This window comes from Chiloscyllium punctatum, chromosome 40, assembly GCF_047496795.1.
Source record: "Chiloscyllium punctatum isolate Juve2018m chromosome 40, sChiPun1.3, whole genome shotgun sequence".
In the NCBI taxonomy this organism is placed as follows: Eukaryota; Metazoa; Chordata; class Chondrichthyes; order Orectolobiformes; family Hemiscylliidae; genus Chiloscyllium; species Chiloscyllium punctatum.
Window position 1 is genome coordinate 66,599,855 of NC_092778.1, and position 13,621 is coordinate 66,613,475.

Here is a 13,621-nt window from a genome sequence, read left to right on the forward strand (position 1 = left end):
CTCTGGTTGCTCTCTCTCTCCTCTCTCTCTCTGGGTGCTGTCTCTCTCTCTCTCTCTGGGTGCTCTCGGCTCTCCTCTCTCGGCGCTCTCTCTCTCTCGGGTGCTCTCTCTCTCTGTCTCTCTCTCTCTCTGGGTGCTCTCTCTCTCCTCTCTGGGTGCTCTCTCTCTCTCTGGGTGCTCTCTCTCTCTCTCTCTCTGTCTCTCTTTCACTCTGGGTGCTCTCCCTCTCTGGGTGCTCTCTCTCCCTCTCTGGTTGCTCTCTCTCTCTCTGGGTGCTCTCTCTCTCTGGAATCTCTCTCTGGGTACTCTCTCTCTCTCTCTGGGTCCTCTCTCTCTCTCTCTGGGGTGCTCTCTCTCTCTCTCTCTCTCTCTCTGGGTTCTCTCTCTCTGGGTGCTCTCTCTCGGTGCTCTCTCTCTCTCTCTCTCTGGGTGCTCTCTCTCTCTCTCTCTCTCTCTGGGGGGCTCTCTCTCTCTCTCTCTCTCTCTCTCTGGGTGCTCTCTCTCTCTCTCTCTCTGGGTTCTCTCTCTCTGGGTGCTCTCTCTCGGTGCTCTCTCTCTCTCTCTCTCTGGGTGCTCTCTCTCTCTCTCTCTGGGGGCTCTCTCTCTCTCTCTCTCTGGGTGCTCTCTCTCCCTCTCTCTGGGTGCCCTCTCTCTCTCACTCTCTGGGTGCTCTCTCTCTCTCTCTGGGTGCTCTCTCTCTCTCTCTGGGTTCTCTCTCTCTCTCTCTGGGTTCTCTCTCTCTCTCTCTCTCTGGGTGCTCTCTCTCTCTCGCTCGGTGCTCTCTCTCTCTCTGGGTGCTCTCTCTCTCTCTCTGGGTGCTCTCTCACTCTCTCTCTGGGTGCTCTCTCTCTCTCTCGGTGCTCTCTCTCTCTCTCGGTGCTCTCTCTCTCGCTCTCTGGGGTGCTCTCTCTCTCTCTCTCTCTCGGTGCTCTCTCTCTCTCTCTCTGGGTCCTCTCTCTCAGGGTGCTCTCCCTCTCTCTCTCTTAGTGCTCTCTCACTCTGGGTTCTCCCTCTCTCTCTCTCCCTCTGGGTGCTCTCTCTCTCTCACTCTCTGGGTGCTCTCTCTCTCTCTCTCTGGGTGCTCTCTCTCTCTCTGGGTGCTCTCTCTCCCTCTCTGGGTGCTCTCTCTCTCTCTCTGGATGCTCTCCCTCTCTCTCTGTCGGGGGTGCTCTCCCTCTCTCTGGGTGCTCTCTCTCTCTCTCTGGGTGCTCTCTCTCTCTCTGGGTGCTCTCTCTCTCCTCTCTCTCTTTCTGGGTGCTCTCTCTCTCTGGGTGCTCTCCTCTCTCTCTCTCTCTGGGTGCTCTCTCTCTCTCTCTGGGTGCTCTCTCTCTCTCTGGGTGCTCTCTCTCTCTCTCTGGGTGCTCTCTCTCTCTCTCTCTGGGTGCTCTCTCTCTCTCTCTCTCTCTCTGGGTGCTCTCTCTCTCTCTCTCGATGCTCTCTCTCAGTGCTCTCTCTCTCTCTCATTGCTCTCTCTCTCTCTCTGGGTGCTCTCTCTCTCTGGGTGCTCTCTCGCTCTCTCTCTGGGAGCTCTCTCTCTCTCTGGATGCTCTCTCTCTCTCTGGGTGCTCTCTCTCTCTCTCTCTCTCTGCATGCTCTCTCTCTCTCTCTCTCTCTGGGTGCTTTCTCTCGGTGCTCTCTCTCTCTCTGGGTGCTCTCTCTCCCTCTCTCTGGGTGCTCTCTCTCTCTCTCTCTCTGGGTGCTCTCTCTCTCTCTGCGTGCTCTCTCTCTCTCTGGGTGCTTTCTCTCGGTGCTCTCTCTCTCTCTGGGTGCTCTCTCTCCCTCTCTCTGGGTGCTCTCTCTCTCTCTGGGTGCTCTCTCTCTCTCTCTCTCTCTGGGTGCTCTCTCTCTCTCTCTCTGGGTCCTCTCTCTCAGGGTGCTCTCCCTCTCTCTCTCTTGGTGCTCTCTCACTCTGGGTGCTCCCACTCTCTCTCTCTCTGGGTGCTCTCCCTCTCTCTCTCTCTCTGGGTGCTCTCTCTCTCTCTTTCTCTCTCTCTGGGTGCTCTCCCTCTCTCTCTCTGGGTGCTCTCCCTCTCTCTCTGGGTGCTCTCTCTCTCTCTCTCTCTGGGTGCTCTCTCTCTCTCTCTCTCTCTGGGTGCTCTCTCTCTCGGTGCTCTTTCTCTCACTGGGTTCTCTCTCTCTCGGTGCTCTCTCTCTCTCTCTCTGGGTGCTCTCCCTCTCTCTCTCTCTGGGTGCTCTCTCTCTCTGGGTGCTCTCTCTCTCTCTCTAGGTGCTTTTTCTCTCTCTTTCTCTCTCTCTGGGTGCTCTCCCTCTCTCTCTGGGTGCTCTCTTCTCTCTCTGGGTGCTCTCTCTCTCTCTCTCTCTCTTTCTGGGTGCTCTCTCTCCCTCTCTGGGTGCTCTCTCTCCTCTCTGGGTGCTCTCTCTCTCTCTCTCTTTCTGGGTGCTCTCTCTCTCTCTCTCTGGGTGCTCTCTCTCTCTCTCTGGGTGCTCTCTCTGGGTGCTCTCTCTCTCTCTCTCTCTGGGTTTTCTCTCTCTCTCTCGGTGCTCTCTCTCTCTCTCTCTCTCTCTCGGTGCTCTCCCTCTCTCTCTCTGGGTTTTCTCTCTCTCTCTGGGTGCTCTCTGTCTCTCTGGGTGCTCTCTCTGGGTGCTCTCTCTCTCTCTCTCTCTCTCTGGGTTTTCTCTCTCTCTCTCGGTGCTCTCTCTCTCTCTCTCTCTCTCTCGGTGCTCTCCCTCTCTCTCTCTGGGTTTTCTCTCTCTCTCTCGGTGCTCTCTCTCTCTGGGTGCTCTCTCTCCCTCTCTGGGTGCTTTCTCTCTCTCTGGGTGCTCTCTCGCTCTCTCTCTGTCTCTGGGTGCTCTGTCTCTCTGGGTGCTCTCTCTCTGTCTCTGGGTGCTCTCTCTCTCTCTCTGGATGCTCTCTCTCTCTCTCTCTCTCTGTCCCAGTTGGTTTCTGATGGAGTCTATCCTAATGGTGTCAAATGTCGGGTCCGCTTCCCAAGCGCCCCTCCGGCTTCAGATCAGAGCCAATCGTCGCTGTCTCTCCCGGTTCATCTTGTTCCTATTGGCCGTCATGTAATTGTTTCCTGATTGGCTATGTTAGATCCGTCTAGCGATTGGCTGCCCATGCCGATTGCCCGGCAGCCAAAGGCTGATCGTTGATGCTCTTTACTGATTGGCTACTCGTTTCCTGCTCCCAGGGTTGGGCAAAGGCTCTTTAGTCTCAACCCCAACTACCTTCCCCCACCCCCAACAACCGTTACCGTCACCCACCCCTCCCCCACCAACCGTCACCGTCACCCTCCCCACCCCCACCCAACCGTCACCCACCCCACCCCCACCAACCGTCACCGTCACCCTCCCCACCCCCACCAACCGTCACCCACCCCACCCCCAACAACCGTTACCGTCACCCACCCCTCCCCCACCAACCGTCACCGTCACCCTCCCCCACCCCCACCAACCGTCACCCTCCCCACCCCCACCAACCGTCACCGTCACCCTCCACACCCCCACCAACCGTCACCCTCCCCACCCCCACCAACCGTCAACCTCCCCACCCCCACCAACCGTCACCCACCCCAATCCCACCAACCGTCACCGTCACCCCTCCCCCACCCCCCCCACCAACCGTCACCCTCCCCACCCCCACCAACCGTCACCCACCCCACCCCCACCCAACCATCACCGTCACCCTCCCCCACCCACACCAACCGTCACCGTCACCCTCCCCCACCAACCGTCACCCACCCCACCCCCACCAACCGTCACCGTCACCCTCCACACCCCCACCAACCGTCACCCCTCCCCACCCCCCACTATCCCTCCCCACCCCCACCCCCACCAACCGTCATCGTCACCCTCCCCACCCCCACCAACCGTCACCCTCCCCCACCCCCCACTATCCCTCCCCACCCCACCCCCACCAACCGTCACCCTCCCCCTCCCCCATCAACCCTCACCCTCACCCACCCCCACCCCCACCAACCATCACCGTCACCCTGCCCCACCCTCACCCTCCCCAAACCCCCACCAACCCTCACCCTGCTCCTCCCCCACTAACCCTCCCCCACCAATCCTTACCCTCCCTCTCCCCCACCAAACCTCACCCTCCGCACCCCCCACCAACCCAGACCCTCCCCCTCCCCCCACCAACCCTCACCCTCCGCCACCAACCCTCACCTCACCGTCCTCCACCAACCGTCACCCTGCCCCTCCCCACCAACCCTCACCCCACACCCTCCCCATCAACTGTCACCCTTACCCTCCCCACCCTCACCAACCCTCCCCCTCCCCACCAACCGTCACCCTCACATACCATCCACCAACTCTCACCCTCACCCCCCTTCCCCATCAACTCTCACCCCACCTCCCCCACCAACCATCACCCTCACCCCCTCCTCCCTCCATCATCAACTGTTCCCACCTTTATCCCTCCCACTAACTACCACCCTCACCCCCATCAGCTGCCACTCTCCTCCACCCGCACTAACCACCACGCTCACCATCATCCATCACCCTCACCGCCCATTACACTCTGCCCATCACCCTCCTCCCATCAGCCACTGCCCTCACCCCCCCTCCTGAACTAACCTTCACTCTCAACCGTCCCTTCTCCAACCAACTGCCACCCTCACTCCCTACCAGCTGCCATTCTCACTCTCCCACCATCCATCAACCTCCATCACACACCTCCCCAACCCTCTTCCCCATCAACCATCACGCTGACCTCCACCTAACACATCCTAGACACCACCTGCCCCATCAACCGCCATCCTCCCTATCAACTACACCCTCCCCATCAACCACCACCTACTCACTCCCCTCCCCCATCAACCACCACCCAATTAACCCTGTCTCCCATCAATCACCCACTCAACCTCCTCCCTATCACAACATTAATCCCCTGCTCCATCACATTCTCTTCAACCCACTCTCATCACATCCAACTGAACCTCTTTCACCCCTCCACCATCAGATCCTCCTCATCCCCCCACCCCCATCAAAATCTCCTCAACCCCCCTCCCGCGTCAACCCTCCTTAACCTCCCTCACTCAACCCCATTTTCCATTATGCCCCCTTTCATCCTCCTCCCCCATTATAATCCCTCAGCCCCTATCAATCTCACTCATCCAACCTACTACCCCATCACATCCTCCCAAGGTCTCTCAGACATACTCTGACCAATCCACACCCTATCATACCCCTAACTCCTCCTCACCCAACCCCCACCTCCATCAGACCTCCAAGCTATTCTTCACTCAATTCCCTTCCCATCTGACCCCCACCCCCTCAGCACTCAATCCCTTTCTCATCACATGCCCTAACCTTTTCTCACTCAACTCCTATCAATCCCCAACCTTCCTCACTCAGCCACTTTCCCATTAGTCCTCCCAACACACCCCTTCCCATCAGATCACTCAACCTCCCACTAACCTCCCACCCCAATAATACCCTCTCACTGAACCCTCTTCCCCATTAGATTTTATTTGATTATAGTCACATGTACCAAGATATGGGAGTTGGACATAATTTGGTAGTTTGACAGGTTGTTGGTGATGCCTCTTCTGGAGTGCTGTGTCCAGTTCTGGTTGCCCTGTTGTCGGAAAAATATGAAATTGGAGAGGGTTCAGAAAAGATTTATCTTTAAGTAACCTGGAATGGAGGGTTTGAGTTTGAGAAGCTGGATAAGCTGGAACCTTTTTTCACTGGAGCATAGGAGGCTTATGAAGTAATGAGGGACATAGATAAGGTAAATTGCAAAGGTCTTTTCCCCAGGGTGCAGGATTTCAAAACTAGGTGGCATAATTCTAATGTGAGACGAGAAAGATTTTAAAAAGGACCTGAGGGGCAACTTTTTTTCACACAGAGGTTGGTTTGTATGTAGAATGAACTGTCAGAGGAAGTGATAGAAGCAGGTACATTTACAACATTTAAAAGGCATTTGGGACAGATACATGTTGGAGGAATATGGGCCAAATGCAGGCAAATGAAACTAGTTTAGTTTGAGAAACTTGATCGGCTTGGACGAGTTGGACTAAAGGGTCTATTTCTGTGTCGTTTGTCTCTATGACCCTATTGTTTTGTGTTCTAACCAGATGAATCATACTTTACATAAGTAATTAGAATAGTAGCACAGAAATGAGAATATAGTGTTACAGTACTGAGAATGTGCAGAGAAAGATCAACCTGGGGCAGCACAGTGGCTCAGTGGTTAGCACTGCTGCCTCACAGCGCCAGGGGACCCAGGTTCGATTCCAGCCTCAGGCGACTGTCTGTGTGGAGTTTGCACATTCTCTTCGTGTCTGCTTGGGTTTCCTCCCACCAATCCAAAATGTGCAGGTTAGGTGAATTGGCTGTGCTAAATTGCCCATAGTGTTAGATGCATTAGTCAGGGGTTAATATAGGGTAGGGGAATTGGTCTGGATGGGTTATTCTTTGGAGGGTCGGTGTGACTTGTTTGGGCCAAATGGCCTGTTTCCATACTGTTGGAAATTGAATCTAAAACCCTAATATACTAGAGGTTTGTTCATAAGTCTGATAACAGTTGGAAAGAAGCCATCATGACCCCCTCAACCCCCTTCACCAAACAGGTAAAAACAATGACTACAGATGCTGGAAACCAGATTCTGGATTGGTGGTGCTGGAAGAGCACAGCAGTTCAGGCAGCATCCGAGGAGCAGTCCTCAGATTCACCAAACCCTCCCTCATCACAAAGTCTCTCCCTCATTATACCCCTCCTCACTCAACCCCACTCCCTGTTCACAACCCCAACCCCCCATCACTGTATCTCCTATCTCATCATTTCTCTAATCTCCCTCATGAAACTCCTCTCAACCTCAAATGCCCCTTTCTCACACTCTCCACAAGTCCCTACCACTCCCCTCCATCTCTATGACCATTTCTCATTCCCTGACCCTTGCCCCTCTCTCCTCAGTCTCCCTCACCCATCATAACTCCTGAAACCCTCACTTAACCTCCCTACCCCATCATATGCCCCTCAACTGCTTTACTCAATCCCCCTCACTCATGCTCCACCTCCATTATATCCCCTCACTCAACCCTGTTTGCCAACATATCCTCATCATAATTCTTCAAACCCTTCCCATCATATATTCTAAACCGTCTTCATTCAACTCCTTCACTCAGCCCCCAACGCCATGATACACACTGAACCCTCTCTCCTTCCTCTCCATCTCTCCCTCCCCTCTGTCATCGTCTGTCAGAATCCTACCATCCTATCTTAGTCCCTTCCCCATCCCTGGCCTCCTACCTCTCCCTGCTCCTAGGTCTCACCCTCTCTGCATCACAGCCTCTCCCCATCCACCCTCCACCCCATTGCTGATCCCAACTGCTCTCCTCCCAACCTCCCCTAGCCTCAGCCTCTGACCCCTTCTCAAACACACCTCCAGCCCTGCCCTTTCCACCCTGGCCCCAACCACATCCACACCCTCACCCCACCTCCCAAACCCCTGTCTCCCTGCACCCCCCCCCCCCCCCCACTCTCTCCTCCCAGGCCATTAAATATGATTCCTGATGAAGGGTTTTTGCCCTGTGCATTCTCCTGTTCTTCAGATGCTGCCTGACCTGTTGTGCTTTTCCAGCATCACACTAATTTTGACTCTCACCCCCTATCCATCCCGTGCCCCGCCCCCTCGCGGTCCTGGCCCCGCCCAGTCCCCGCCCCCTCGTGGTCCTGGCCCCGCCCAGCCCCCGCCCCCTCGCGGTCCTGGCCCCGCCCCCAGTCCCCGCCCCCTCGCGGTCCTGTCTCCGCCCAGTCCCGCGCCCCAGTCCCCGTCCCCTCGCGGTCCTGGCCCCGCCCCGTCCCCTCCCCCCGCCCCGCCCCCTCGCGGTCCTGGCCCCCGCCCCCCCGCCCCGCCCCCTCCGCGGTCCTGGCCCCGCCCCCCGGCCCGCCCCCCTCGCGGTCCTGGCCCCGCCCAGTCCCCGCCCCCTCGCGGTCGTGGCCCCGCCCAATCCCCGCCCCTGTCCCCTCCCCCCGCCCCCTCGCGGTCCTGGCTCCGCCCCAGTCCCCACCCCTCTGTCCCGCCCCTCGCGGTCCTGGCCCCGCCCAGCCCCCGTCCCCTCGCGGTCGTGGCCCCGCCCCCAGCCCCCGCCCCCTCGCGGTCCTGGCCCCGCCCCGCCCCTCGCGGTCCTGGCCCCGCCCCCAGCCCCCGCCCCCTCGCGGTCCTGGCCCCGCCCATCGCGGACCTGGCCCCGCCCCCTCGCGGTCCTGGCCCCGCCCCCTCGTGGTCCTGGCCCCGCCCAGCCCCCCCCCCCCCCCTCGTGGTCCTGGCCCCGCCCAGCCCCCGCCCCCTCGCGGTCCTGGCCCCGCCCCCAGTCCCCGCCCCCTCGCGGTCCTGGCCCCGCCCAGTCCCGCGCCCCAGTCCCCGTCCCCTCGCGGTCCTGGCCCCGCCCCGTCCCCTCCCCCCGCCCCGCCCCCTCGCGGTCCTGGGCCCCGCCCCGCCCCCTCGCGGTCCAGTCCCCTCCCCCCCGCCCCGCCCCCTCGCGGTCCTGGCCCCGCCCCCCGGTCCGCCCCCCTCTCCCTCTCTCTCAGTGTCGGTCTCCCCTCCCTCTCACTGGGACCATGATGGTGCTGGTGTGCGGCCGCAGGTTGTTGCGGCGGGGCTCCCGCTCCGCGTTACTGGCCGCGCTCTCGGTGCTGCTGCTGCAGACGCTGCTGCTGTGGAGCTTCAGCAGCCTGGACGGAGAGAGCGGGGAGACCGGGGGACAGAGCCCGGACACCGGGCAGCACCGGGACCGCAGCAGGCACATCCGAGAAATACCCGCCAGAGGAGCAGCCTTCCCCGGACACGGGCTGGTAGGTGCAGCCGGGATCGGGGATCGGGGGACGGGGGAGAGGGGGAGGGGGGCTAACCATCTGAGGATCGGGGCTGGGGCTGGGGCTGGGGGGGGGGGGGGGGGGGGCTCTGCCTCGGGCGCCACTGAGCGGATGCTGCTGTAGACTGCCCTAGTGCTGAGACCCCCTCACCCACCGTCCCCTCACCATCCCCTCACCCCACCGTCCCCTCACCATCCCCTCACCCCACCGTCCCCTCACCATCCCCCCACCATCCCCTCACCCCACCGTCCCCTCACCCCATCATCCCCTCACCCCACCATCCCCTCACCATCCCCTCACCCCACCATCCCCTCACCCCACCGTCCCCTCACCCCACCGTCCCCTCACCCCACCGTCCCCTCACCCCATCATCCCCTCACCCCATCATCCCCTCACCCCACCATCCCCTCACCCCACCATCCCCTCACCCCACCATCCCTTCACCCCACCGTCCCTTCACCCCACCGTCCCCTCACCCCACCGTCCCCTCACCCCACCGTCCCCTCAGCCCACCGTCCCCTCAGCCCACCATCCCCTCAGCCCACCATCCCCTCACCCCATCATCCCCTCACCCCATCATCCCCTCACCCACCATCCCCTCACCGTCCCCTCACCCCACCGTCCCCTCACCCCACCATCCCCTCACCCCACCATTCCCTCACCCCACCGTCCCCTCGCCTCACCATTCCCTCACCCCTTCACTCCATCACCCCTTCACGCCATCACCCCACTATCCCCTCACTCCATCACCACTCACCCCCCTCACCCCCCTCATTCCCTAACCACCCCTCACCCCACTCATCCCCTAACCACCCCTCACCCCACTCATCCCCTCACCTCCCCTCACCCCCTCACCCCCTCACCCCCTCACCTCCCTCACCTCCCCTCACTCCATCGCCCCTCACTCCATCGCCCCCTCACTCCATCGCCCCTCACTCCATCGCCCCTCACTCCATCGCCCCTCACTCCATCGCCCCTCACTCCATTGCCCCTCACTCCATCGCCCCCTCACTCCATCGCCCCCTCACTCCATCGCCCCCTCACTCCATCGCCCCCTCACTCCATCGCCCCCTCACTCCACCGCCCCCTCATTCCACCACCCCCTCATTCCACCACCCCCTCATTCCACCACCCCCTCACTCCACCACCCCCTCACCCTCTCACACCCTCCCCCTCTCACACCCTCACCCCATCATGCCCGCACCCCTTCACCTCCTGAACTCCCTCACCCCCTCACCCCCTCACCCCCCCTCACCCCCCCCTCACCCCCCCCTCACCCCCCCTCACCCCCCCTCACCCCCCCTCACCCCCCCCACCCCCCCTCACGCCCCCTCACCCCCCCTCACCCCCCCTCACCCCCCCTCACCCCCCCTCACCCCCCCCTCACCCCCCCTCTCACCCCATCACTCCCTCACCCCATCACTCCCTCACCCGATTCCTTCATTCCCCTTAACACATCACCCCTGTTCCCCCTGACCCGTGTCCCCATTAGCCCCTCACCCCATCAGCCCCCAACCCATCAGCCCCTCACCCCATTAGCCCCCAACCCATTAGCCCCTCACCCCATCAGCCCCCAACCCATCAGTCCCCCAACCTATCAGACCCTCACCCTCTCCTCCCCGATGTCATCACTCCATTCTCCCCCTGACTCCATCACACTTTCCACCCCCAACTCCATCACCCCATCATCCCTTCACCCTCCCTGTCTATCTGTCAGTCTCTCTATTTGTCACTCCCTCTCTCCGTCTTTACTTCCCTCCCTGTCTCTGTCACTCCCTGTCTCTGTCACCCTTTATTTCTCTGTGCTATTCCCCCTCTCTGTCTGTAGCCCCCGTTCTCTGGCAGCCCGTTCTCCTTATCTGTCACTCTCTCGGTCTATGTCACCCCTATCTCTCCCCCTCTCCGTCTCCTCCTCCAATCCTTCTCCCTCTCCAGCAGTGGAGATAAACCAATCTCATTCATTGAGATTCAAACCGGGTCTTAGATTTTTATTTGCAGACGCCTCTCCTGAGTTAAGGCTTCTTCCTATTACTTTCCCGCGCTCGACAGGGTTCTGATTTACGAATTTGTATTGTTGGATATTTTATTGAGGCAAAAGCAACCGCCCGATTTGCAATTTTTTAACAGCACGTCGCTGATCATCACTTGATTGCCTTAGACAGTGCAGTGCCGGTGTGCTGAGCTCTGTGTAAACTGCGAAATTTAATCATCTTCATCACATTTAATATCACATTGCTATCACAGGACTGGCAAACGGAGAGAAACCAGTGCGTGACATTTTACTGTCAACGTTGGGGGGTGATTTTGGCATTCCCCGGGGGTGCAGGGGGGGGGAGGGAGGGGGGAGGTGGAAGTGTCTCCCCCTCTCCCTTATTTAACATCAAACAGAAAGAAGCCCGTTGCGTGTGGAGTTGTGAAGGGCAGCTGTAATTGTTCAGAGGAAATCCTTTCTAGCAGGAGCTAATTGGAGACGGGTCACTTCTGAACCAGCCTCCGAACCGGTTATTTCTCAAAATTCGCTTTTATAAAGAAAGGAAAAAAAAAGTTGTAGAGCTGTGATGATCTGCGTTCGGGTGGTGGTGCTGGTGTTGTGAGCTGGGATCTCAAGGCTGCATCCAGGACTGGATGTCGCCCAGATTGTGAATCTTGCTGTTTATTCAGTAACTGTGTGTGTGCAGCCGAGGCTGATGCAGCCCGTGCTGAAGGGACTGGGTACGCTCAGACTGACACCACACACACACACCTACTGCTCCAGAATAGGGGGGGGGACAGTGACTTGTCCATTGCAGAGGGCTCTGTCTTTCAGACATCTCTCAGGCGAATGGAGTTCACAGCATCGCAGCCCCGAGTTCTGACTGAGCGAGAGGGGGGGTCGCGATGAGATGGGCAGCGGGCCGTTCTCTAATAAAACCGTCAGATTGGTGTTCAAGGTGAACTGAACATTCCCACGGAATGTGCCCTTAGTGCGGCCAGGAAACTCTTCATAAAGCCGACAAGGTGGGGGGAACACAGGGCGGTTTGTCCGAACGTTTCCCTCCAGCAAAGGGCTCAGCGATTTACCAAGAAGCCAGCTCGGTTTTCGGGGTTTTTGGTTTGGTTTCTATATTTGCTCAACGCAGCAAATAGAAAGGAGCCGGGCAGCTCAGACCAGCCTTTCCCAGGAAGAGGAACTCGATCATCACACTGAGGAACTCACTCTACCTGTGCTTTGTAATGTAGCTGCAGCTCCACTGTACAATCTTGGGCTGCTGTGGGAGGGAAATTTCTGCTGAACGAACAGAGAAACAACGATTCATTCAGTACCATCAGTGAAGGGAGGGGAGGAAGTCTGATGCTGGTCTTTAAGCCTGCCTTAAATATTCACATTGTAATGTCTGTCAGAAACAACTGCAGTGATCAGTCTATGTTTCACTGAGTGGTCAGAGCAGACTAGCAACAGGACTTAGTGCTGCTGCGTGCTAAGATGTAGCCAGCAGGCATTGATGTTATCCGGCAGTCAGGAGTTAGGGAAATAGATAGTCCCCAATAGAGAGAAAGCTGTGGTGGGTTTGGGAAAAGTTGGAACCGGCTTAAGACATTTCAAGCACAGTGATGGAACACTGGTTTTCCTGAAAGAGAATTGAGTCAGCAGGTATCAGTCAGGTGAAGGTAGAAGTGAAGACAACAATGACTGGGAGGTGGCAGGAGATTGTTCTGGCAGAGATTAAGCGTGATGTCAGAAAACTGGGACTGAGCTTTTTAGATTTGAACATGACAAATGTCTAAGAATCTGAACTGTCACGCAGTAGCAGGCAGAGATGATTCTAATTGTGTAAAAATCTGGGACTAGCTGTGAACATTGCTGTGGAATGAGTGCAGAGAGTAATTGTTCTCAGTGTTTGAGATGTTGATGGAGACGGTGCTAATTACAGTTGGTGCTTGTTAAAGTTAGAAATGCGGTCTGTCAGGGCGGGAATGAGATTGAGGCCATTGGGATGGTGACAGACAGATCAGAGAGTTGGACATAATTGTGTGACTGTTGTGAAGTGATTGTTCCAGCTGTTTTTGGGATGTATCATCCCTGAGCCGTGTGCTAAACTAATGAGAGAGTTTTAGGGAAATAGTCACAATTTCTGAGTTGTTTCACACCGTCTGCTCGCCTGAATATTTCATATTAGTTTTTTGTCAATCTTTGGTGGCACGTTTTAGAAATCAGCTGGAATCTGAATCATTCGGAATCTGAAGCTGAAATGGTGGCAAGTGTAAGTACCAAGTAAATGTTGCCAGCAGTTTAGTAGTGGAAGTGATTCATACAGCATCGACTGCTTTCTCTTCTTCAAACTAAAAAAAACGTGCATTTAACCATCTGTCATGCTGTTTTAATACAGTGGATTGTTTATATAGACTGGCTATTTAACTAGGATATAATTACGAGTAGGGACTTCATAACCTTGCATGTCTAAGAAAAATTTTAAATGATTAAAAAAATTCTTGCTGTGTAAACCATTGGGAATGTATATGAAAGATTGAGTGGCTATTAAAATAGCCAATGAAAGATGAGACCATTTGATACTTATGACATTGTGAAGAAAATTAAATTTTGAATTATGTAAGTTATCCTCAGACAAATGAAGTAGTTAGATGTGTTTTGAATGCACCCAGATTGCACAGTGGATTCTCTGACTTGTAGCAAGCTGGAGTTTTCAGTTGGGTTTAAAGCTGATGCATTCCTCCACTTTCAGCTTAAATTCAACTCCGTCAGGGTAAGGTGAAAAAAAATAGGAGTACCTGAATTTTCATATCTGAAAGTCTGTTTTGGAGAAAGGTCATTGTTTTATTTGTGTTATTGAT

General features: G+C 56.9%; 1 protein-coding gene across 1 annotated transcript in view; it reads left to right on the forward strand.

Moving 5' to 3' along the window:
* The first annotated feature begins 8,517 nt into the window (after positions 1–8,517).
* Positions 8,518–13,621, forward strand: part of xylt1 (xylosyltransferase I) — a 261,359-nt gene continuing 256,255 nt past the window's right edge. Inside the window, exon 1 of the mRNA XM_072560173.1 lies at positions 8,518–8,770. Coding sequence (XP_072416274.1) covers positions 8,537–8,770 — 234 coding nt within the window. The 5' untranslated portion in view covers positions 8,518–8,536. The remainder of the gene's footprint in view (positions 8,771–13,621) is intronic.